General features: G+C 45.9%; 7 protein-coding genes across 7 annotated transcripts; 4 read left to right on the top strand and 3 right to left on the bottom strand.

Annotated features, from left to right (window-relative positions):
• Positions 1–1,433: 1,433 nt before the first annotated feature.
• On the top strand, positions 1,434–1,658 carry BX661DRAFT_137141 (uncharacterized protein; the record flags this gene model as incomplete). The annotated part of the gene is made up of 1 exon (XM_051532690.1): positions 1,434–1,658. A coding segment is annotated over one exon (225 nt), but the record flags the coding sequence as incomplete, so codon positions are not given.
• Positions 1,659–2,208: 550 nt separating this feature from the next.
• On the top strand, positions 2,209–2,452 carry BX661DRAFT_187729 (uncharacterized protein). The gene has a single exon (XM_051537301.1). It carries the CDS (start codon positions 2,243–2,245, stop codon positions 2,411–2,413), a length of 171 nt encoding a protein of 56 aa, XP_051389217.1. The 5' UTR covers positions 2,209–2,242; the 3' UTR covers positions 2,414–2,452.
• Positions 2,453–3,575: 1,123 nt separating this feature from the next.
• BX661DRAFT_200509 (uncharacterized protein) lies at positions 3,576–9,729 on the top strand (the record flags this gene model as incomplete). The annotated part of the gene is made up of 5 exons (XM_051538418.1): positions 3,576–3,681; positions 3,711–3,717; positions 3,879–7,652; positions 7,676–9,262; positions 9,294–9,729. 5 exons carry the CDS (start codon positions 3,576–3,578, stop codon positions 9,727–9,729), a joined length of 5,910 nt encoding a protein of 1,969 aa, XP_051389218.1.
• Positions 9,730–10,612: 883 nt separating this feature from the next.
• On the bottom strand, positions 10,613–12,575 carry BX661DRAFT_173152 (uncharacterized protein; the record flags this gene model as incomplete). Its single annotated transcript, XM_051533843.1, has 5 exons — positions 10,613–10,740; positions 10,946–11,253; positions 11,277–11,576; positions 11,615–11,946; positions 11,988–12,575. 5 exons carry the CDS (start codon positions 12,573–12,575, stop codon positions 10,613–10,615), a joined length of 1,656 nt encoding a protein of 551 aa, XP_051389219.1.
• Positions 12,576–13,439: 864 nt separating this feature from the next.
• On the top strand, positions 13,440–13,996 carry BX661DRAFT_173153 (uncharacterized protein; the record flags this gene model as incomplete). Its single annotated transcript, XM_051533844.1, has 3 exons — positions 13,440–13,536; positions 13,703–13,875; positions 13,907–13,996. 3 exons carry the CDS (start codon positions 13,440–13,442, stop codon positions 13,994–13,996), a joined length of 360 nt encoding a protein of 119 aa, XP_051389220.1.
• Positions 13,997–14,175: 179 nt separating this feature from the next.
• On the bottom strand, positions 14,176–15,674 carry BX661DRAFT_61352 (ribosomal protein L37). The gene is made up of 3 exons (XM_051539318.1): positions 15,447–15,674; positions 15,308–15,331; positions 14,176–14,482 (listed from the first exon to the last, which is right to left on the bottom strand). The coding sequence occupies exons 2-3, from the start codon at positions 15,308–15,310 to the stop codon at positions 14,204–14,206; spliced, it is 282 nt and encodes a 93-aa protein (XP_051389221.1). The 5' UTR covers positions 15,311–15,331; positions 15,447–15,674; the 3' UTR covers positions 14,176–14,203.
• Positions 15,675–21,093: 5,419 nt separating this feature from the next.
• Positions 21,094–21,285, bottom strand: BX661DRAFT_146080 (Homeodomain-like protein; the record flags this gene model as incomplete). Its single annotated transcript, XM_051533146.1, has 1 exon — positions 21,094–21,285. A coding segment is annotated over one exon (192 nt), but the record flags the coding sequence as incomplete, so codon positions are not given.
• Positions 21,286–25,890: the final 4,605 nt, after the last annotated feature.

Here is a 25,890-nt window from a genome sequence, read left to right on the forward strand (position 1 = left end):
CAGTGGCCATGACCAATATGGCCGCGGCGTGCGGACCCTCCGGGCATCTGGGCCTGCCTATGCTGACTACATCCGGATCGATGATTAACAACAGGCAACCAATGGAACAGTCGGTCAACTCGGCACCGCCCAACATTGTTGAGTTCTCGCATGAGGCACTTTCAGCTGCATATGACTGGCGGTACAATAGCCAGGGTGTGCACTCTCTGGCCAGGGCTAGCTTTGGCGGCGCCATGGGTATTCCGCCCACAATGGTATCACCTTTGGTCAACCCCAATGACTGCTGCCTGCCACCGCCGTCGCAACCGCAGCTCACCGTTCCGGGACCCGCCCAGACTGGCAGTCACCGCACCCGGCAGCCCATCAGAACAACCGAGCACACCTACCGTCGCAACTCTGTCTACAACGCATCTGCTGCTAACGGCGGGCCGGTTAACGGCAGTAACGCCGCAAACAGTGGCCCGGTCTACCACGGGGGACGGTGCGTGTCTTCTGCACTTGCCGACTCACAGGCCTTCCGCTACGAGCATGTCTTCTCCATTCACGAAAACATGGGTATGAGCAACAACCAAGCTGGTGGTCCTGCTGATGCTGCTGGTGAGCCTCGGCGCCAGCCAATAGACCCAACCCAGTATCTCCCTCAGGTTCACTACGGCGACAACAGCAGCATGCCGCTGCAGATGTCCTTTAACGTGGGGGGCCCAATTGCTGCTGGCAACACCAATGTGGTGAGCCCTGCGGTGGTTAAAAACGTGCGTCGGATTGCCAACTCAAGCATGTCCCTGAGGATGAGTGCCTGCGAAAACGCCCTGGGCCTGGGCAATGTTGGCACCACCGTCGGAGTTGTTGCCACTGGCACTCCTCCGCTGACGGCAGCATGCTCTGAGGACGAGGATGACCGGGAGATTCAAAGCTGCCTTTCGTCGCAAACCCTTGCAATGGATATGCAGACTGGCCATCCGTTAATCCCGCAGGGTAACTACATGCCGTACATGGGACTTCAGCAGGTTGCAGCTGTGGGGGCAGCTGCAATGCCAGAGATTCCCAACTTTATTCCTGCCACCAGTGAGCCTGCCTATCCGTTCTTTGCTGTCAAGTCTGAGGGTAGCTCTGCTGGGAGCGTCAGTAACCATATGCCCTCAATCAACCCTGCAGACATCAATATGATGGCTGCGTCTTCTCAGGGTGTCATGCCGCGCGCCAAGCCGGCTGCAGTGCCAACAAGAAAGCGTGTGCGCAACGTTGCCCCCGCTTCTTCTTCCGCTCCTGGTACTTCTGGTCCTGCTGACAGATCTTCTGCGGCACTGTCTTCTAAAAAGCGCAAGGCCGCTAGTGGCGCATCAATCAACACTGCTGGTCGCGGCACTGGCATTGGGCAAGGGTACCCGGCAACCGACAAGGCTCATGGAACAGGCAACTGTGGCTCAATCAAGTGCCCGCACCCGAAGTGTGGCAAAACCTTTACTCGCAAGTACAACCTCAAGTCTCACGAACGCACACACATGGATGATCGTCCATATGCCTGCGATCAGTGCACGCAGAGGTTCAGCCGGAACCATGACCTCAAGAGGCACAAGAAGATCCATACTGGTGTGCGTCCGTTTTTGTGCCCGGTTTGCAACCGCGGGTTTGCTCGTGCTGATGCTCTTAGCAGGCATAATGCCAAAGGCGATACTTGCAAGCGCTCGCCAAACGGGTCTAGGACCTCTAAGGATCCTTCCCCTTTTTCCTGCAAGGCTGAGACTGCTGGCGAAAGCGCGATGGCCGTGCCTGTTTCACCGGGTATGACTATGCAGCAAGAAGATATGCCGCTGGCGCTGTCGTCAATTTCAGCTATGGTTGCTGCCTCAACATATTCAGTTCCCAATACTCCGACTGTCATGAACTCTTCTGACAATGGAGGTGGACCAGAGTGATTGTTTTTCACCCTATTTTTTTAAATCACATCATATTCAATTTTTCCCTTTTCTATTTGACTTTTGGTGTTTGGCATTAATTATTGCGAAAAAAAACTAATTTACATGCATATATTAAATATTGAAAGCATGCACGGATGGTCAGTTGGTTGGACAGCGAAAAACACGGAAACGAACCATTTTGTGAGTATAGCGCCTCAATTGAGAAAATCCATGGTGTAAACAAATGAATAAATAATCGAGGAAAAATAAAACGAAAAACGTAATTATTATTGGGGAGGTTTGGTCAAAGGCCGTAGTTTCCCATTTGTTGTCATTGGAAACCAATGAGGATCGAGCCGTCAGGTAATAATAGCCACCTTGATGTGAAGAAAAAAGTATCCAGTCTTGTTTCACCTGAGCGCGGTCTTGGGCTTGGGCGCGACATTCGGATCAATTGGAGATCTACCACAGCGTTTGTAGTCTGGGTGATACTCATCAAATTTGCGAATATATAGGAATATCATAACAAAATTGCACACTGATGCAATGTTGCAGCTCCAACACCTGAACTTGATGTTCGACTCGACAGTGGTCTTAGTCTTATCCTTGAGCACAGGCTCCAAATTATGTTAAATGTTGGACCTCATTTTATTATTTCTCTGAGCCATAAATAAAGCATGTGTTTTTGGATACTGTATTTTTTGAGCGAGTTGCGAAACGATAGTTTAGTAATACAATTGTAAGCTAACTGTTTCCAACACTAGTCGAGTGCTTTACAAACTCATATTTAAACTTTGAAAAGTACATTGTTCAAATAATTGAGCTAGTGTTAACTATTTTTTAATTGTTATTTTACAGTTACATTTTCTGAACTAACTTGTAACACACCAGAGGCGCAGCTTAAAATGACCGTCAATTTCGTCGCATCTATGGATCCCAAAAGGATAAATCATATGACGCCCACCCCAGCGCGTGATTCTTCCATTTTTATTATGTTAGTTTTCTCTTAATTTTTTAAACACCAACCAAACTATACGAGCGTTTGAGCAAAAAAAACATATAACACGTGTTTTTTGTTTTGTATATCGAGCCATGGACGAATCAGTAGAGATAATAGTTCGAATGTTCATTTTTTTTTTTTTGCCCAAACCGCTCGCTTTGGTCTGAGATTTACCAGTCCGATCTTCGCCCCACCCCAAAAACATTTAGTTTAATAAAAGATACATTAAAGATATCCTGAAAAAGAGATAGATCAGGTATCAATGTTGTTTTTTATTGTTTGTTCTGATGCGAATTATTAGAGAAAAAACTTTTTTGGCAGGGCTTTAGTAAGAAAAAGCATATCTGCGTATATATATCCATACATCCACAATGACGATAACGTCAGATACAACAGAAATGTTTTATTCTACTATTTTGTTTTTATTGATTTGGTCTGGTTTTGATTTTCGGTCTTTATCCAAAATCAAAGAAAAAATCTAATTTTTAAAATTGGCACGTGACTCCGCCCATTGATGGATGACGTTATAAATGGGGTTAAATTTAAACTTTTAAACTTTTACTACTTCGGACTGAAGGTCAAGGGCCTGTATTTTTTTACTTTATTTTAATCAACTTTATTTTTACATTACGCCACTCCTACCGCCTCTATTATCATAATATTTATTCTACACGAGGATGTCGCAGTTTACGGTTGGGCATCAGCTAGTGTCGCTGGACATAAATTTTGACAACCGGGTGGTCAAAGGAGTGACAGAGCTGACTGTAGATCCAAAGACCGCAAGTCTGACAAAGATTCAGCTGCACTGTGAGCGCCCAGGTAAATAACTTGACACCCTGACAACAAAGTGATTATAAAAGGCTTCAGACCATATATTGCTTATACTCATATACCATTTTTTGTTTGTCGACGTGTATAGTCGTTCGGAGTGTGAGTATAAATGGGTATATATGTGAGTTTCGGCGGATGGCGCCGGATAGTCGGCGAAAGCTGCTGCGCAAGATAGCCTCCCAGCAACATGACAGCGATTTGGACAGGGGCAACTTGGAGATAAGTATTCCGCCTGAGGTTGTTATTGAGGCCATCTCGGACGATGTTGTTACATCGGGAGCAGAACCATCACTAACTACAGCTACGGCGGCCACGGCAGCAGCGGCAACGGAGGTGATGTACCGGAGCATCAAAGTGCGGATAGAGTTTTATCTGGTCGACCCCTCCTTGGGCATTCTGTTCACGAACACAGGCGACCTGATGACAGCGCATACAGAGACGCAGATGTACCCGAGTTCAACGCGTCTTTGGGTTCCCTGCATGGACAATATACACGAGCGGTGCACCTGGGATCTGTTTTATACTGTGCCGGCTTGTCTCGGTTCATCCGATTCGGGCATGCTGCTGCCCCTGACTGTGGTCTCTGTGGGCGAGCTGCAGTCATTGGTTGTTCATCCTAAAGATCCCGCTAGACGTGTTTTTCGCTATGTCATGACTACGGCGACGCCGGCCTGTACGCTGGGGTTTGTTGTTGGTCCGTTCACGAGCGCTTACACGCTAGATGGGAGCTTGCTAGCCAATGGTGCCGAGCTTGGCGATGGCAAGGAGCCTACCAACGGCGCTGCTGGCTCAGAGGAGGAAGAGAAGGATGCAGATAAGAACAAGGATGCCGAAGATGTGTTGCAGGAGGATGCTGCTGATGACCAGGCGGATGAGGCGATTCAATCCTTGGACGCCGATAGCACACAGCAGCAGCAGCAACAACAGCAGCATGAGGACGGTGATGGTGTGGCTGAAGGACAAGAACCGTCGTCGGAATCGGCTGAGGCAGCCGAAGCGGCAGCGGCAGAGGAGCAGATGATGGCCGAGGCCAAGGCCAGTCACAACTCGAAGCTGCGCAAGGCCACAGTGGATGCCATCCGGGGCGTCTTTGCGTTCACGTATCCGGGCCTGCAAGAGGAGCTGGAGACAACATGCTCGTTCATTCCCGAGGCGTTGGCGTTCCACTCGCAGGAGTTTGGATCGTACCCCTATGCCACATACAAGGTTGTTTTCATGGAGGGCCTGCGCGTGCCTGTTGTAACATGCGCGTCGCTGACCTTGCTTAGCATTGATTTTCTGCATCCACGCGCGGTCATCGAGCCTGTTTACGAGACCAGGCGGTGTTTGGGGCTGGCCATTGCACAACAGTGGTTTGGCACGTACATTGTTGCCGAGACCTGGAGCGACTACTGGTTGGTCAGCGGGCTGGCCGGGTACGTTGCCGGGCTGTTTGTGCGACACAACCTGGGGCACAACGAGTACAGGTACCGGCTGAAGCGCGACATGACGCGGCTGTGCCACGCAGACGTCAACCAGCGACCGATTAGCTACGCGGAGCAAGGCCCCATCATGAGGGCCGACGACGTGGAGTTTGTCGGGCTGAAGGCAGCAGTTGTGTTGCACATGCTGGACCGGCGCATGATGAAGGGCGGCATGTCTCTGGGCCTGCACCGCATTGTGCCCAAGATCCTAGTGGCAGCAATGAGCGGCGACCTGGGAGCGTCAAATGCTGTGGGCACGACATGGTTCCTGAAGATGTGCCGCAAGGTGAGCGGCGTCGACCTCAAGACGTTTGCTGACCAATGGATCTTTGGCACCGGCTGCCCAGTGTTTCACTTCAGCTACGCGTTTAACCGCAAGAAGCTGGCCGTCGAGATCACCATGCACCAGGAGTCGACCAACTCCAAGGCGACGGCGCCGTGGGCGAAGCCGCAGCTCTTCAGCGGCCAAATGACAGCGCGCATCCGCGAGGCTGACGGCACGCCATACGAGCACATTCTGGACATCCATGAGGCGACAAAGCGGTTCGAAGTGCAGTTTAACACCAAATACAAGCGCATCAGGCGGAGCACCAAGCGATTCCACAAGCGGCAAATCGAGGCTGCAGAGGCCGAGCTGAGCGTCAACGTCGAGGTCCTTGGTGGTGACGATGAGGAGGCATATAGCAACATTGCGCTGTTCGGCGCTGAGGATGAGGACGAGAAGCGCGAGTGGCGGGTGGTCGAGTGGGGCGAGGATGACGAGGAGAGTCTGGCCAGTGCGACGTTTGAGTGGATTCGCATGGACCCGGATCTTGAGTGGTCTAGCGTCATTCATTTCGAGCAGCCGGACTTTATGTGGGCGGCGCAGCTGCAGAAGGACCGCGACGTAGCGGCGCAGCTCGAGGCCGTTGACGCGCTGCAGCACTTGCCGTCGTCCGCTGCATCCACCACGCTGATGCGCACGGTAATGGACGGCCGCGTGTTCTACCGCGTTCGTGTTGACGCTGCACTTGCGCTTGCGCGTTTCGCGCGGCCATCGCTGGGCTGGATTGGCCTGCACCACTTGGCAAAGATCTACGCCAACCGCTACTGTATCGAGAACAGCGCGTCCAACGAGCTGTTGCCTAAGCCCAACAACTTTGCCAATGTCGGCGAGTATTTCACGCAGAAGGCCGTTTTGGCCGCCCTGTCTAACGTGCGCGATCGTCATGGCGAGGCGCCGCCACGCGCACGCGCCCTGATTTTGGCCGCCCTGCGGTACAACGACAACAGCGAGAATGTGTATGCGGACTGCTTTTTTCTCGCCTCACTGGTGCGTGCTCTGGTGGGTGCTGCTGGCAGCAGCACGCGGTTTGCGCGCAAGTTCTCTGTCTGCGTCGACCCGCAGGGCGACACTGCCGTGCTGGGTGAGATCGAGCGACTGCGCAAGCTGGATATGCTCGTACCATCCTTCCACAACGTCATCACCTGTGCGTGTCTCGACGCTGTACTGCGTCTATCGGTAGTACAACCGCAAGAGCACCTGTTCAACACGGCGCTGTTCCTGAGCATGGCATCGCCGGACGCCTATGTGGGCGTGCGCGAGGTGGCCATTGGCGGTCTGCTTTTGCACTGGGGTGTAGGTGGCGACGGCATGGTTAACCTGTTTTTCGCTGCGCTTTCATCAGACTCTAGCGCGCCGCGGCTGGCCAACTCTGTCAGTCGGTTTACCGTCGAGGCCATGGTGCTGAGGGCGATGGCGTATGGACGGCAGCACAACAGTCTTTTGTTCCAGGAAGAGGCCGGAAAGGAGGCCACCGAGCATATCGACACAGATGCGCGGCTGGTTGGTGGCCTGGAGACATTTGTAGACAATGTCAGCGACTCGCCCGAGCTTCAGCTTCTCTTGGCCGCGTCCATGTACGACTCAGCAGTGCCGTCCAGGGCGCGTGAGCTGCTGGCGGCTGTTCATGCGCTTGTGTACCGCACGGCCGACTGCTCATTGCCGCCAAGGGTGCCCGTGGCGCGGAAGAAGCTGAAGATCAAGCTGGGTGCACGTAGCCAGCAGCGCGGGGTTAAATCCAATGCGAGCAGTGATAGTGAGGATACGCCGTTGGCCTTAGGCGTGGATCCCTATAGTGCTGATTTCGTCCTCGGCGAGGATGGCGACCGGCCTATAGTCGACGGCGTTGTGAACCCTGGGCGGCGCAAGTGGCAGCGCGCGCCGTCATTCTCAGAGGCGTCGATGGGCGGATTGCCTCAGATTGCCGGGACCCGACCGCCACCTATTACTGTGCCCGATACAAAGATGAATTCGCCAGCGTACTTGGGATTGGCCAGCGGGCTGTCACCGGCTGTGCCACAGGCACCGACGACACCGGCGGCTGTACCGGCGACAGAGCCTGTCAAGGTCAAGCTGAAGCTCAAGTTTTCCAAGGCTTCTTTGGCGTCAGCTGTGTCAACTTCGGTGGCCACTCCATTGTCCCACATTCGACAGTGCCAAGGGTGTCATCGCCGCTAGCTGCCGCACACACAGCATCGCCACCCCAACACGGCCGTAATATATCGGCCGGATGGTCCCCTGATAATGTCCCGCCAAAGCCCAAGCCCAGATCCAGACCCAGCATCAGCATGACCATTGGCGACGCTCCTGCGAACGAGTCTCCGCTGCAGTCCCCGCCCTTGAGGTCACCCGAATCCGCCAGCCCGGCTGTTGTCTCCAGGCCTTCGGTACCTCCATCCACACCGCCATCGTCATCGTCGCTTTCTTTGTCCTGGATGATGAAGTCGCTTATGCGGGTTCTGCGTAAGGTCAGCAAGCACCCGTCGGCCTTCCCCTTTATGCGGCCCGTCGATGTTCTGCTGGACGGGTGCCCGACATACTACGATATCATCAAGAAGCCTATGGACCTGGCGACGATCAAGCGGAAGCTTGAGGGGCGCAAGTACTCAGCACCCAAGGAATTCGAGGCAGATATGCGGCTGATGCTCAACAATTGCTATTTGTTCAATCCGCCTGGCACTCCTGTTTACGTGATGGGTCAAGATGTTGAGGCTGCTTTTGAGGACGAGTGGGCAAGGGCTGGGTTGGCGCCGGTAGATGCGCCGGGTGCTAATTTTGCTATTCCAGCTGGAGAATCCCGTGCTGTTGCTACCAATCCTGCTACGCTGGAGGTTGGTTTTGTTGCTCCTGCGAGGGAGACTTCTGCTGACAAGGCCGCGGCAGCAGCAGCACGTAAGCGCAAGAGCGAGGCTCGGTCGTCAGTTGCCGCCATGCCCTCAGAGAGATCGAACTTGTCGTCGGGCAGTAGTAATGGCATGGGTGGCGGCAGTGGTAGTGGTGTTTCTGTAGCAGCGGCAGCGCACAAGCGAGCAAAGATGCATGCCTACAGCGCAGGCAACATCTCGGCACACTCTTCTTCGATTCCAGGCACGCCTTCTAGTAAGGTTGGGGAGAAGAGAAGTCGGGATATGGCTCGCCCTGATACTCCGAACACACCCAACAGATTGTCGCAGCTGAACTCACCGCCACCACCGCCATCTCTCAGCATATCCAAGAGCTCGGGCAGTTTTAAGCTCAAGCTAACTAACAGGGGATCCGCCCCGCCGTCGCAGCAGTCCCCGTTGCCGCCGGCGCCGGCTTCGACAACAGCGGCCACTTTCTCATCTTTGGATGACCCAGATGCCATCATGGACTACCTCGACAGCACAACGCCGAAAGCACCAACATTAGCAGCACCTGTATTTTCAGCGGCACCAGCACCGGCACCGGCACCGGCACCAGCACTAGCACCAGCACCAGCACTAGACCCAGCACCAGCAGTAGCTTCTAGCACTCCAATCCCATCGGGTGGTAATTGGAAATCCGTATGCTACCGCGTAATGCTGCAACTCCAAGCGCTCCCCTGCGCACTAGAATTTATGGCACCTGTGGACCCGATCAAGCAAGGTGTGCCAACATACTTTGATATAATTAAATGGCCAATGGACCTCGGAACCGTCCGCAAGCGACTGGATCGGTCGCAGTACCGGTCCCCCAAGCAATTCGTCCACGACGTCAAGCTCGTATTTGACAACTGCTTCCTTTCAACGTCCCCGGCACATACGTTTACGCGCAGGGAGAGCCCTGCAGAAGGCATTTGAGCACGCGTGGGTGCAGCAGACTGGAACACACCCGGATGATCCGCCCCCTGCAGAGTTACCAGAGGATATTGCTTTGGTCGACCGGTGTATGGAGAGGGCGAGGAGTGTGCTTAATAAGCTGAAGAGGGAGGAGAGCTCGTGGCCGTTTTTGAAACCTGTGGATCCGATTGCATTTGGAGTTCCAACGTATTTAGATATCATCAAGAACCCTATGGACCTGTCGACTATACAGAAGAAACTCGCTAAGAAGGCGTATCCGTCGGTGGCAGATTTTGTCGCAGACATTAGGCTTATTATCGATGACTGCTTCTTGTTTAATCCGCCGGATACTCCCGTCCACGATTGCGGCGTGAAGATGCGCAACTTGGCTGCTAAGCTTTTGGAGGCAGACCATTGGGACCGCTGGCTTCTTTAAAACAATACTTTTTTACACTTGTGATAATGATTTTTTAAGAAACATTAAAAATAAGATAATGATATTGCGAATAAAACTTTGGAGAACAAAAAACATGCCTTTTTTGTGTTAGTTATTGCTGCCGCACGTAGTATCCAGAGGTGCCCGACGCAGCTGACCCATCGTTTGCCGACACTCTGCCGCTATTTCCGAATCCGCACCGCCATCCTGGCTTTGCTGACCCTTGCCCTGACCACCCTGGCCCTGGTCCTGACCATATCTGCTGCTGCTGCTGCTGTTATTGTTGTTGTTGTTGTTATGCTGCTGTCTTTGGTGTTGGTTATACCCGCCATGCTGGTTGTTGTTGGTGTTATTCCAGCGGTGTTGCCGCTGGTAACCGCCATTGTTGCTGCGCCGATCGCGAGAGTATTGGTGTTATGATGGTTGTTGCTGTTATTGCTGCCTCCGCTGTTATGATGATTAGACCCACCGCCACTGCTGTTACTGTTGCTCCCTGACCCGCGGCGCCTGTACCCCTGGCCCTGGTAATTCGGCTGCTGCTGGTGCTGTTGCTGCGGAATCATCTGGTGCTGAACCACATGCTGAACCACCTGCTGGCCCAAATTCTGGGTCTGGTTCGAATAAACATACCCGCCATAACCCGGCCCCGCTGCCGCCTGCATATGTTTGGCGTGTAAGTGTTGATCTCCCTGCTGCTGAGGCTGATGTTGTGGCCACATATACTGACCTTCCTGAGTATGCGGAGGCATAGAATACTCAGCATGGGCAAACCCACGCTGCTGATTTCTCCGTTAGACAGCATATGTGGCTGTGGTGGATAGTGCAAAGAGCTAGGCCGGCTACCACCACCTTTATTCGACATGACTCGAGAGAATGCACAGACTCATTGTGCTCCGACCCACCACCCGTCGCTGCAGTCGACAAGTTGGAAGCGTCGATATGCGGGTACATAAAGGGTGAGTTCATCGCGTACCCGGCTGAAACCGCCGCCGCTGCTGCCGCCATCGCATGCTGGTAGGGGTCAATATTGATCATGGGTGCCATCATTGGCAACGGAGCAGCGACGCCAGCAACATTGGCAACATTAGGTGCAGCGGATATATTATCCAGCGCAGAGACCCCATGCATGTGCTGGTTAGGCTTTGAATCGCCTCAATTGTGTTAATATTGCTGCCCATCCACATATCGTTCTCCGCAGTAGGTGCTGGTGGGTTACCAGGAATGACCGCCCCGATAATCTGCTTTTGCTGCTGGTGGTCTGGAACAATACCACCGCCACTGCCACTGACACTGATCCCGACCAAGGGCGAGGCTCCATCAGGCATGATTGCACCCGGCGGCGCAACTCCCGCAACCGGGCTCATAGTCTGCATGCCATACATGTGCGGCGGCATGTACCCGTACTGCATGGCAATATGTGGCGGATACGGCATGGGCATAACACCATACATTCCAGGGCCATCGACCCTGCTGATGTCCCTTCTGCCGCCGGCCAGCTTGGAATAGAACTCGCTGCCGCCGCTGCTGCATGATGACCCACGCCGTACGGGTTAAATCCAACAGGCAGCAGCGCCGCTTCAAGCAAAAGAGCTGGATGCGCTGCCGGATCAGGCATGACCATGGAGGTCATGTCTACCTGTGACACTGCCGCTGCCGCTGCTACAGACTCGCTCTCTACTTGCTCGGCGCGAACATTTCCCAGGACACCTTGACCGATCGACTGGGCGAGGCTCTTCACAGGATGCACAAACCCACCAACATGGGCCGCGTTCATCGCTGGGTCCTGCGCACTGATATCGACATGAACAGCCTCAGGCATACTCATAGCAACAGTAATATCCGGCGCACTACTGTGTTTTTCCGTGTCCTCATTGTCTCCCCGTACAAGGAGTCGCTGTCTGAGCCCTCGACCATCTCTGCCGATGCAATAAAGGTGAGCCCTCCGGGAGGAACAACGACCTGGGTGTTAAAGTCGATGTCTGCCTCCTCCGACCCAGCGTCATTCTGCATAAACAGCGGTATTAGCTTGGGCATCTTGACGCCGGAAACCGACCTAACCTGACCAGTCACAAGCAGCGGTGCCTCGACATCCACAGTCGGTGCAGCAACAACGCTGTCAACAATCGCTGCGATTTTCGCATAGCTGACGACAACTGACTCCACACCGCCAGCCATCAAAATTAGCCCGTCAACAGGGTCCAAAGCGCGCTGGGAGAGCTGCCGCAGGTGGTTGATGGCCACAAGCGGCGGAAAGACACCTCATCACCAACATAGTCGCCGACCCCCGCCAAAACCAGGCGGTAAAAGCCCACCAGAACCGTACGATCGCCATCAGCCACAGCATCGGCGTCCACACGCGGGAGCTTCTCGTTAACAGCAGACACCAGGCGCAAAGTCTGCTGGTGCACCAGAGCTTCACTCGCCAGTGTTTGCTCCCTGACCTGCTCCTCGATCGCGCGGTCGATGGATGCAATGTGCTCCTTCTCATCATGTTCGCCGCCATTGGTCGCTGGCCCGCTGAGATACCCGAGCTCTTGTACAAGCGCGCGAAGTGTATCGATGCTCGCCACCATTGCCTCCTGCTCGGCACTGATCTGACCTCCGCTCTCCTTCTTTTTCTCACTGGCCTCTGCGCGCTGAAGCTTCCTGCGAATTATGAGCAGCCTTCTGCTGATGTTCTTCGAGACATCGGCTTTATTGGTACTCGTCACTCCAGCAACACCTTCGTTGGCTGGAGTAGTCTTTGGTTGCGCTGACTGTGATGTCTTGGCTACGCTGCCGCTTTCGTCGTCGTCCTTGGAGGTCTGTTGGCGCTGTCCGCCGCTGGCATTGGTTCTTCTTGCCATTATTGGTGGGCGCAGTAGAAAAACCCCAGTTCCAAATGTTTTTTGGTATTTAAAAACAGAAAAGAAAAGAAAGATAAAGATAAATAAGAGATAAAAAGGCTTGTTCGTATGTGTTGCTGTTGCTATGATCGCACTTGTGTTGGATATAAAAATCAAGGAGATAATATATAGAAAAACGTATATACTTTTTAGTTGAAAGTTTTTTAAAAAGAACAAGTATAGATACACCCCGCCTATTTTAATGTTTTGTTTAATTTTGTTTTGTTTTTGGTATGTGGCCAAGTGTTCTTCAAAACTCGAAATGCAAAAAAAATGTTTAAGAAAAGGATTTAAAAGGCAGTATTTAGAAGGAAAAGAAACCCTGATACAGCTCGTGTCGTAATATGTCAAGACACTCGAACAAGTAAAAAAGAAAGAATTAGACTACGGTAACTAAATTCCTGTAGTAATGAGAGATGCAAAACAAAGGAGCAAGAGCAAAAAAAAGAGCAAAAGAGTGTGATGGAAAATAAAGGACTAACAGCAAGAAAAACAAACAAACAAATAATTAGCACAAAACCCCTACCAAGCCCCCTTTTTCTATTCCTCTCACTTTAACGCCTTTTCTTCTTCCATCTGCATTCATCGGGCCAAAAATGAATGAACGGCACCACGCGGATGGGGGAATGACACAACAAATGAAAATGATGTAACTAATCTGCTGATTGTTTGTTTTGTCCATGATTAAACTCATGAGAGGCTAGAAAGTGAGCAAGCGAGTGAACAAAACAAAGCTACATCAAAGTGTAAACAACTCTTAATTTTTCTTCTTTATTCTTTTGAATTTTTAGTTTGAAATTCGAATTTTTATTATTATACATTAATATGAACAATTACGGAAGATATAACAATAACAATGCCGGTGGTGGTGGTGGTGGTGGCGGTGATGGCAGCTTTCTGGCAGATGCAGACACACTCGACGGTAAGCCAGCAGAGCGCAAACACATAGACGGGACACCCTTTTTTTGTATTTCTGCCAGCTCAGATTGCTTCATACTGGAATGCATTCCTGTTGGTGGGAGGAGAGCCCGCGCTAAATTATCCACACAACCAATTAACTAACACAGAGTATTTATTTTCATTTCTAGTTCTCGGACAACTATCTACAGAGGTCGGCGCCGGGTTTAGCAAGCCACAACTGGCCGCTGCCATGCACCTGCTGCGGCTAGGAGTCAACCCCAGCGCACTGGTTGCCATCACACAAGAGCTGCGCCGAATGACACACAACACGCCGCCGGTTATCCAGCCCCCTGTACATAATGTAATTCATACCAGCAGCACCAATATTACAGACAATGGCTACGCTTACGGCCCCAGCAGCCGTCATCAGACGTACGGACATCAGGGATTTCCTCTGGACCGCCAATTTACTAAATATATAATAAATATAAACTATACATTCGAACCATTATTATTATTATCTGCATGTTCTGTGTTTAATATCCACTCATTACAAGCGTTGGATAGTATGTATGTTTACGCGAGAAAACAAATAACAAAACAAAAAATCATGGTGTCTCCAATATAAGATTTCAAAATTTCCGTTGAATATCCAAAAGACAAAACCCCAAACTTTAACTGAACATTATTCAAAATAAAAATTTAGTTGCCTTGGCAGCGGGCTTGGCACCCTCACGGAAACCGTTCTTGAAGCGGATGTTCACGGTCTTGAGGTGACGCATGCGGCCGGTACCGGTGGTCTTTCTGCGCTTGGCCTTCATGCTCCAGTTGAAGGAACGGATCTTGGCAGCGGGGTAGCCGCACGACGCGCAGGTCTTCTTCTGGTTGTGGAACGCGCGGTTACCGCAGCGCTTGCACAGCGAGTGCGTCTTAACGTGACGCTTACCGAAGCTAGAGGTACCCTTGGTCTACAATTGCAAAATAATGAATGATCAGTAAAGTGTAAGAATTGTATCGACCGGAAAGCCAATCAGGAAAGTTCATAAAACAAACGATTGCTTTCACTCCTGGATAGCAAGGCAGAAAGTTGAAAGCATGGTCTACATATCGACAATTGAGTCTCCTTTCAACATGTAATATCTCAGTATGGCGCCGAAATAGCAACCCAATAAAGGAGAGAGAAAAACCACCCGAGAGAATAGAGGCCGCGTGCATGCGCTGTAATGCCAAAACGGAGGTTCAAGGTCCTAAACCATATTTTCAAGTCGTGTCAACAAGATTGTGGTCAATTTGACTGGTGTTGGCAGGCCCTGAAGAGCCCAACCGAGCTGAGAAAACACACAACCCAAGCACAATCAGCAGCTGATTTATACCCAAAGGCGACTTCGCCGACACAACTATTAGTGCTGGCACTGCTGTTGCTGCTGTTTCCCTAACCAATTAAGAGGTCCGGGGCTGGAAAAATCAGAAGCAAAAACAATAGTCGCTAAAAAAAGCAACATTGTCGCCTTTGCCAAATTGCCAATCAAAAAAGAACATATTCAAAATTTGTAGAATCATGAATTTCGTTCAAATTCAAGCCAGCCCCTTCCGCTTCCTCTCTCCAATTTCGTATATCCATCAAGCACCATATCTCTGATCGTTCGCAATGGATTCGCCGAGTGTCAATAAAAATCCATCGTTGCATCCATCACTGCGAAATGGTTATCTCTCTCCGTATCCATTGTTGTTGTCCGTAAGAATATCGCATCCGGCTTTCCTCCTTATTATGTATCTGTTGTGCTGATACTGACCATTTTCGAAGTATCCCGCGATAACTAAATTTTGGGTATGTGCTATAGTTAGAAAGAGAGAAACCCCAGCTTACAGCTATAAGTCGCCCAGGCGCTATTACCACAACCACCCACTTTCGCCAATTCTTGAAAATAATACCACCAATTTACCCTTAGAGCTTAATTCGCTGCCTGAATTGTATTTTTTGTGCACTTTTTTGAATCCATCTCAAAAAGGTGCGAATTAACGCGTTCCTTGCCTGCAAAGAAACAAATCAATAAATTTGTAGTGTAGATCACGTGATATGTGATTTGATATTAATCTGATGATTAATTATTGTATTTTGGAATTGATTTTTTGGTTATTGGCTTTTTTGGGCTTTCTTTTTACACCTGAGTAGATGCCTCAACTACAAATAATTGACGTGTCTCAAGCGGTTCCAAAACATGAAATAACGACATTCTCGCGACAAGAAAAATGATAACATTGTCGCCTTTTGCATGCGTGAGTGCGTGCGTATTATCAAGCAACCTGCTGCTCACAAAATGGCTTTTATTATACCGCTATCGATGAAACGGAGGTGTTTTTTATTATGATTGCCTTGCGTGAACGACAGAGTGAACGTGAATGTGATAATTACTGGTGTAAAACATGCTCATGGCAATAACGAAAAATGAGTTTTTTTATGTCGTTCACATCAAGATAAGAGAACCACAGGGCGGGAGAAAAAAGAAAGTTAGGGAGAAAGGGAATGTGTAGGAGATTTGTTAATCTGATACACAGCACCTTCCTATATAATATCATTATCTTCAAATAGGGAAGCATTCACTCCGAGATGAAATTAAACAAATAATCGGCCAAAAATATAGCCCATTTATTTTTGTAATAAGCACTGACGAGCAATGTAGACACTATTTTAAATAATGAGAAATAAAAACGGGATATAAAGATAAAAAAGTTGGACGATTTCAAATGCCAGATCGGTAATATGCAAGCTTCAAAAAGACAAAGGTAAAAATACATTTTTTAAAAATGCATGAGAAGATAATCCGTAAACCAATCAGCACGAATAAAAAACATTTTTGTTGTGAAAATTATCTTTGTTTCTGTCCATTTAACTTGAATCATTGAAAAACAAATTTTTGGCTGGCGAAAAGTCCAAGCGAAAATATATATAAATAATAATAATACATTTAAGCACGCACAGGGAATGGACTTGCAATCACGGAATAGTGGCTTGTAAGTGGAAAACCGGATTTCATAAATGTGAATAGACTGAGAAAAGAAAATGAGATTGGACTTTCCTTTGTGGCTACAACCGACGTTTTGGATAAACTGGCCTGCAAAATAAAATGAACTTTTTCCTTCAAAGAAGCAATACAAAAAACATCTGAGAAATAGTAGGTTGAATATGATTTTCAGTCAATTAAAAATTCGACAACAAAGCAAGGATCAACCCCACAAAAAATCTAAAATTATGAATCTTCCAATGAAATATGCATACCGTGTATATGCACACTACGTTTTGGGAAAACCCGTGCTTGTTAACCGTTTTTTATTTTACAAACAAACCAAAAATAAAAAAAAAGAAAGAGATCGTCTTTTGTCCCCTTTTTTATTTCGGTGGAATGCGCAATAGTTATTGGTTAATTCCCAAGTCCGTTTAAAATGGTTTTCTTTTGTAAACGGAGGTTCCGATATATTTTCTATATTCATTTTTGGATTCCGGATCGTCATACATCACACATGAAATAAAAAATTCAATTAAACACAATCGTGCCCCGATTCGCATCGTATATCAGCTGAGGCGGAAATAACAACAAAAAGTAGGAGAAAATAAGAGGGACGGGATCGGCAAAACCTGATTGCAATGGGTGCATGTCTGTAGCGAATTACGCTTGAAAGGCCAAGCTTTGGCGCGATTTTTTATTTACCTTAAATGGGTACTAACCAAAAGAGATAAATAGGTAGGGAAAAAGTTTGTCTAAAAATGCTCTGCGCACCGTAGCAGCGCGAGGAACTTTACACAAAGTCAACTTGGGTTCTAATAAATCAAACTCGGTATTTCCTCCTTTTCAAATGGATAACATTCCGGATAAAATTGAACAGCCAAAACCCTGCTACAAAGATGAACACCGAGGTTATAATGTTCTTTGGTTTGTTTTCCACCCTAACCAAACGAAACTAAAACTGAAACATCAACACAAATGCAGTCACTCACATGTTGACTGGCAAAAGACATCAATAAACAATAAAAGTGGTGCGAGCGGAAAAAATATTATATGAATGAGTTTGTATTTATCCCTATTGATGTGCAATCTGCACATTTCGAACAAACTCCTTGCAATTAAAACCTCATCACAACAAATCAAATATAAATAGAGCACCATATACTCTACGAGGCTTGTATTTTTCGGTTAAAAACTGGATATAAGGATATACAACCACACGAAAAAAACAGTATCAAAAAAAGGCAGATCATTGGTTTTATTGCAACGGTAAAAATAAATAGAGAATAAAAGCAAAAAAAATGAAACTAATTAAAAAACATTTTGGGGGGAGAAAGGGGGAGGAGGAAGGATAATCGGAAAAGAAAAACGATGTGCAAACAAAAATATCATCGTCGGATTTGGTTAATTTGTGAAGATCACAAAACGAAGAAGCATCCACATATACACCTGGAAGAAATAAATGGACATGGCAGAAAACATATGTTGTATCTGTTTATCTATTTTGTACAGTGCCACCTTTTTTACAGAATGGTTTGGATAAAGTGTATACTTTTTTGTTTTTAGTCACGGTTCAAGCCAAGAAAAATATTGCATGTTTGTATGTGTTTATTCTCATGGAAAAAGCATTATATATTTATTTTATTCATCGGCCGATAAGCAGTGTGAATAAATATAAATAGTTAATTTGTTAACAACATATAAAAAATAACAATAAGAGCAACATCGGAAATTGAATGAAAACAGGTTTGAGTATCATGTGGACTTTATTAAAGATTGCAACAAAAATAAAATAAATTTAAAAAAGTGCATCTGTTTTTGTTTGCATTGTCATTGGTGTCTTGCAAAATTAAACAGGAAATAAGGATGGGAAATATTTCAAAACATCTGCGTGTGGTTTCTGTTTTATTATTTTTTTGCCGGGAATACGGAGCCGAGTAAAATTAAAAAAGACAAACACTGTCTGTTGTGTTCAAATATTTATTCTTTGTTTGGTTCTTTTTTTCGGGGATTCAAAATATTTTTGTTTGCTGAGAAATATATGTGCCGCTGCACTGATTGTCATTGCCGTTTATTTATGACTTGTATTTTTTGTACTTGACTTTGCAAAGGAAGACATTTATGCATGTATGCGGATGTTTCAGTGTGTTTTTGTATTATGCCGCTCAATAATAATGTAATTTACATGTGCTTTCGGTGTTCGGGCTATGAAATTAATGATTTCTATTGGTTGAGGTAATTAAATGGTAGGGGGATAGATGGATTTTGCCACATTGTCTACTTTCGGCCATAGCTGCAGGAACCCGAGAAAACTAATAATAAAAAACACGTTTTTTTGTTTTTTTGTTGGACGATTATCATATAATGACACACGTATGCCCCTCACATTGGCTACATCCCTAAATTTTTTGTTTCAAAGTGTGAAAAATATAGATCCTGATAAAACAGGATATGCAAACGTGATCGCGCTAGTTTTTTAATTCGGAATGTGAAACAAATAGGTTTCTTTAGGGTGTTTTTTTTAATTTTTCTATTTACAATCGCTTATGTGTGCAAAAATAATTTGCATGTGTGCATTGCATGCAAATAATTTTCTGTAATGTCTAAAATTATTTTGGTCTTTCATTCCATTTCATGTCTTATCTTGTCATGTCTTGTGGTTGTATGCATGAGGTATATATGTTGTAAAGGCCATTAATGCATTATAATGCATATTTTAGGAAAGACAGACATTGTGAATGAGAAAGACACGAATGAATGGTTGAATTTCGGGACAAGGGGAGGGGATTACTACATGCCGGGACGTGTATTACATTTACAATTCACAATTCATAGTTCATAATTAATAATTAATAATCTGTATTATTTTGTCAGGTAAATAAAAAAACTCACAGACAATTATGTCTATTATTGAATCAAAAAACAACAATTGAAAATTTTAATAACATGAATGAAGGTTCAAACTGTTTTCTCTAATTATTTTAGTACCAGCCGATAAACCTCTAATAAATGTGTTAATTTTTATAGGATAACCGGCGCATATCATGAAAATCATTATTCACATGTATGTTTTCATTTTTTTAGAGGATTATGCTATACGGACATCGGAAAGAAGCGAGAGGCGGAAAATTATCTTAAAAACTGCTGCTAAATCGTGCAGCAAAATAGTACCCATTGTCAATAGCGCTTTGGTGATTTTTTTGGTTTCTCATCCCCCAATATTTATTTACTACTTAATTGCTGGTTTTAATGGCCGAAAAAATGTAAACATTGCATATGTAGTTAATGTTGGTAGAAAATAAACACCAACCCCTTGTTTTATTTTATTAGGGAAAGGGGGATGTTCATGTCCGGCGAAATGCAATTTAGACAAGCACACCGTACCGCATGGTGCATAAAGGCACGCATGGTTCAAAACAAAAATCGACGCCAAATTGAAAATTCAATTTCAAGCAGAAATAATGCGGAGAACGATTACCTGTATTGCACAATCAATACACACACATGCGCCTCATAAAGCCCAGACAACATAGTAATATTTCAAACATGTGATGGTAATAACAAATGATAAAAATAAATCGTCAAGTAGTTTTTTGTTAATGTAAATATACAAAAAAAGGGATAGAAAGAAAACTTGAAATTTATTGGCCAATAGGAGGCAGAGGCGGCAGCTTGCGCTGCTCTGGCGGGGCATTGAGCATATCCATGAGCGACATCGAGCGATGCACAGAGACATTGCGAGGAGTGTGAGAAGCAGGCATTGACGAAAGCTCGTCAACATTGGGATTCAAGGGCGCCACCTCTGCAGCCGGCCTATCAACGCAAGGACGAACCATACGAGGCAGCTGCTGCTGCTGCTGGTCGTTCCTGTACAAGTACTCAAGGTTCGAAGGAGCAGTCCGGTTAAACCACATATCGTTACGAGTATGTGCAAACTGTCTATCATTGCTCATTCTGATCCCCTTATCAGTAAACTCGGCCAGCTTATGCAACGGCTGGGAGGAGCTATGCCCATTAGTCACATACTGGCTACTGCTGGATTCCTGGCGCTTGTGGTCAAGGTCGCCCAGATCCATGGCGGCAGACGGCAAGGAAGAAAGCGACGGAAGCTTATTGACAATGCTTCCAGCTTCAGTCTTCTGCTTCGATTGCTGGTGCTCGTAGTTATTATCGTAGTAGCTGTACTGTACGTGCAAGCCGCCAAGTGCCGAAGCCGTGATGTAACCAGTGTTGGCAGGCTTAGCAATAGCAGCCCTTGGCTCGCTCTTCCACACGGGCGTTGTGACCGCAGTCATACCGCCATCACTATTGTTTCTCGACTCTGTTAGGGAGGAAGTAGTGGCAGCAGCGGCAGCCACAAGCGCCATCAGCTGATGCTGCTGCTGCTGCTGGGGGTGTCCCGAGGTCAAGGGCGAGTACCCGACGGTCGGCGACGAAGACTGTGATGATGAAACCGACGGCGACGCCGACCCACGGTTATGCTCGCTCTCGGACAACGGCGACAAGCTCCTGGATCCCTTCATAATACCGGTACCAGGTCCGGCCATCGACTTTGTATTCCGGCTATGGTTGCCGTCGCGCTGGCGGCTGGCCTGGCGCTTGTTCTGGAACCAGATCTGAACCGTCCGTGGGGTCATCCCGAGCTCACGCGCAAGGCTGTTGCGCATATCTGTGGGCGGGAATGACGTGTTGGCAAATACCTTGTTGAGGATCTCGAGTTGCTGCGGGCTGGCGCGCTTGCGCTTGCCCTTGAGCGGCGGCGGCGACATGGAAATGGATTGAAGGGAGGAGAGGTCACGGTTATCCAGAGCGTAGTGGTAGGGGTGGGAAACAGAGCTTGATGGGTGGTGAAGCTGCTTGTGTCCGTGGTTGTGGCTGTGGCCGTGGTAGGCCGTGTGCTGTGCCTCGTGGTGCGCTGCTGACATGGCTGTGTTGGGTGCCGGCAGAGCGTGGTGGTGCTGGTAGTGGTGGTAGCTGTGGTAGCTCCTGCTTTGGCTGCCGTTGCCTTGGCTGTTTGGCGTGGCGGCTTCAAAAATCATGGTGTCCCGGTGAGCGTTCATTTTGTGTGTGTGAATGTGGAATGGGAAAATATATATACGATTGTGCAAATAAAATCTATTTCGAGGTTAATAAAATTTTTACTTTATGCACCAGCCGGCAGGTATTGGGTGATTTTGTCTAGTGTGCGCGGCAAAAATGTGATGACGGGGGAATGGATAAAAAAGTCAATGACTTAATATAAAAGAAATAGATGAAGGAGAATCAAAAATTAAAACAAGTGCAGCTTAATACTACGTAAGGGTAGAATAATATAATTTTTCACAAAAAGAGAACAATAAGTCGCAAATAAAAATGGGGTAGAGTACAAAAGAAAGAAAGGAAATATATTTTTTGTGCGCCCGTGATAAAAAAATACAAAAACGGCACTTGCTCAGAAGAAATGAAATGAAAAAAGGTTAGAGATATGTAGGATGGAGAAGTGACTTTTTTAAGAGGCTGTCGGTAAATAAAAAATATAGCGTTACAAAAAAATAAAAGATTTTGGACTTTTTTTTCGAGAGAGCAGAGGTCTGACCTTTTATACCTGCATCCTGACACACAACCCTCCCAGTGCTGATTTCTAGTTGGTCATGCACATGCAAAAAGTCTCTGGAGCAATAAACAACGAAATTATAAGAAGAGAGGGGGTGCAGCGAGGGTGGGTTGAGTGGGTGGGTAATAGGGGGAAAGGGCCACTCACAAAAAAGCAGCCAAAATAAAAATAAGCGGGTCTAATATGAGTTCTCAGAGCCCCTAGCCTACCATGCTCTCGCACTGGACGAAAACCAAAAAGGCACCCTTTTTCCTTGCGTATTTTGCCTTGTCCTCATTCCCTTTTTTTGTTTTCCATACCAATATGCTGCCGCCAAAAAAAGCAAGGGTGAGGAGGGGGTAGGGAGGGGGAAGGGGTAGGCTCTGTGCCTGGAGGGAGGGATGTGATGAGGGAGATTGGGGGGTGGTCTGCTACCATCCTATCGGACAAGACGAAATTACAATAAAAATAACACGAGGTAATCTCAGGTGTGAGGAAAAAAAGAGAGGGGGGAGGCTCGGTGGGAGCGTTAATACAAGAGGTTCGTTGCCTCCTGCTCAATTTCGGAAAAAAATTAAATAACAACTGTAATGGGTGGATGGATGGGATTATCCTCGCGAACAAGAATGTAATAAAAAACAGGTTATTCGCCTTTTTCAGCAGTTCTGCCATCGATATTATTTTTCTTGGGACTCACACTCTTTTGTAGGTGCATAAGGGGACACGCGAATACTTGTTATGTTCCTCCTTTTTAGCCGCAACGAGATTCGCAAAATGGCGGGAGTAGTGAAAATGGAAGGACGCGCATCCAGCCGCCTGTCCTGCTTTCATTGACATGCGTCATAAAGAAGTGTGCATTATCATACATTGCGGCTGCTTGGCTACTTTCTGCCATTCAAAAGGGAGGGAATTGGTAGTTGCAGTGGTACCGGCAGTGGCACCGGGAGCGACGAGCTGAAATGGTGCTCGGATTTAGGTTTGGGGTTTTGATTGGATTCGATTGCATTGCATTGGATTGGGTGCAGGTGGCAATTGAAAAGGTGCAAAACAAATTATTTTTATTTCATTCCACGCTGTTCCATTTATTCATCACTTTCTTTACATGTTAACATTGCCCCCCACTTCCCTTTGGCCCGCTCACCCACTCACTCTTTCCCCCCGCACTTTAACAATATTGTTTAAAAAGAAAATATAAACAGGAATTTAAATTGGGCATGTGTTTTGAGATAAACTAGTAAATCTTGCTACTGTCATGCTTCATTTCTTTGCTCCCGACATTGCAAAGGGTATGCAAATCCATGTCACATTTTCCCTCAGTTAAATAACTTTCATTATATCACACATGGGGTTGTGTACATTTTTTAGTTGCTTTGTACTATTTGCCTTGGTCCTAGGCCTTTGCGACAATAAAATGAAGCACATGGCCACTTTATTTTTCATATTATTTTGCTGCTCACCTGTAGAAATATTGAAAAAATGCACTCAAAAGCTAATAAAAATAATTACAAGACTTATTTCCATTGTTGTTTAATTCGATACCATACATCTTTCATATTTTCCGCGTAATTGCAATTTAAAAAATCAGATGTTTGCAAATATAAATACACGCATTGGAAACCTTTGCACAATTAAAGTTTTTTTTAATTTTTATATAGAACAAGGTAATCCATGGCACCAATATATTCAATTAATGCATATTTGAAATACAAATAAAACATTTTCAAGTGTATGCTCAGCTTGCCCAATAAAATAATCAATGTGAAGTGCATGCGAATAAATTTTTTTGCCAACAAATTATATTTTTCATAGCGAGGGAGCAATTTCCGTTGTCTCATGGTTTTTTTGCTTTCAATCTGCTGCATTACAATGTACTCCAAAGCTGTAAATACATTTTGCGCACTGCAAATAGAAACCTTTATTCATTAGCCATATAGTTACAAAGACTGAGCAATACAAATATATTTAAGCACCATGGTACAGAAGTAAAAACAAACTGCATTGTTAATATACACGGGTATAACATGGTACGGTCATCAATTCCATGTGCGCCATATTATGCTTTTATATCCCTATCTATTATTTTTCAACATAAGCCAGCTAAGGCTGACAAAAAAGGATATACTTTCCCCTATATTTTCTATATGCCAATTACATTAGCTACTGATACAACAATGCTGCTTGAAACACTGCATTCCTACATGGACTAATGCGCTTGTATGATTGCATCTTGATAAATAAAGGCATTAAAAATACCATTTTAAAAGCCAAGCTAAAATAAGCCGTGTAGATGCAGGTGTAAAAATGCAAGTCTCACTGGCCAATTTTGTTATTTTTTACTTACACTCTGGCATATAGCATGAAATACTGGATCATGGATATCTATTATTCAGAATTACATTTGAAAATAAAAGAATTGAATCTCAAGATATGAATACCGACATCAAGCAATGTATCAAGCTTTGCTTCTTACAAGATTTTGTCGAGGTTTTTCCTATTTGTTAATAACTATATATACACTATACAAAAATGCCTGCTTATTTTTTGTGCTTGTTAGCTTTAGTCCCTGTTAATTACTTTTCTATATACGGTTTATAACATGAGATGCAATCAATATGACGCCACTTTCTATTCCCCAGGCATTGTAAAGGTATTGCCACATTGCGTATTTCTATACAAGCTATGATGTGGCAAAAAATAACTGCTTGGATTAATACCTTGCATTTAATACCCTCTCTATTTGCATTATTTTTCCGTAACTTATTTTTATTAAGTGATGCGAATTACAACAAATTACAAGCTCTTTAATATAAACTATAATGACAAATATATGGGAAAATAGCCGTATTTGTTTACAATTAGCGTGTGCCAATGGCAGAAGGCTAAATGATGCCAAGGAAACATTTTTATTATTTCAAAAACAGCCGAGTATTCATCACTGTTATGCAGTCATTTAAGTGTAAACGTATTGACTCTGTGCATGCATTAATTAATTAATTATTCAAAATTTTGTATTTCTGTATCCAAATGCATATTGGTTTTTTGTTTAAATATTCTCAAAAATTAAAGGGCCAAGATGTCGCATCTATACAAATCTTACTCAAGGATTTGGTTCAATAAACAAGCATTGTATCTACTTTTATATATTCAAGGAAAAACTACTGAACAGTAGAATTATGCAAGTAATTGTTTTTATTATCTCAACATAGAAAATAAAAAATAAAAGTGAAATGAATAGTGAATTTGTGCATAGCGGTGCAGGTTTATGTGCATGCCGTCACAATTGCTGTCTATTTGGTCACAGGGCAATGCAAAAAATAAACAATGCAAAAAGGAATGTCTGTCTTTTTGTGTGTGTATGCCTGTGTCTTTATGTTTTCTTCCCCCTTTTTTAAATTAAATAGTAATTGTGATTATTCGAATATTGGTTGCCATAGCGCATAGTGCTCCATTGTTAGAATGTAAAGGTGCAGGGATCGTAATGTCACACTATGCGCAATTGTCAAATAATGACAAAAATATTAAACCATTTGGCAAAAAAATTATTTTTGGATATCATTTACAATCAATGCGTAAGAAAACAGGGACGGGGCAATTTCTTTTTTAATCATCGCATTCAATTGTGCACAAAACAACCAGTTTTGTTCTCGAAGCTGTTCAGTAGAAAAAAGGGACTGGATACCAGTTTTTTATTTGTTAAAATTAAAATAAGCAAGTTACCAATACAAGAACACTGGGACACAAACACTAAACAAAGATTAAGAAAAATAATTACTGCCTGCTATTTTTCTGAGTTTTCCGAAAA

The sequence above is a fragment of the Kickxella alabastrina genome (assembly GCF_025024165.1).
Source record: "Kickxella alabastrina strain RSA 675 chromosome Unknown BX661scaffold_27, whole genome shotgun sequence".
Classification (NCBI taxonomy): Eukaryota; Fungi; Kickxellomycota; class Kickxellomycetes; order Kickxellales; family Kickxellaceae; genus Kickxella; species Kickxella alabastrina.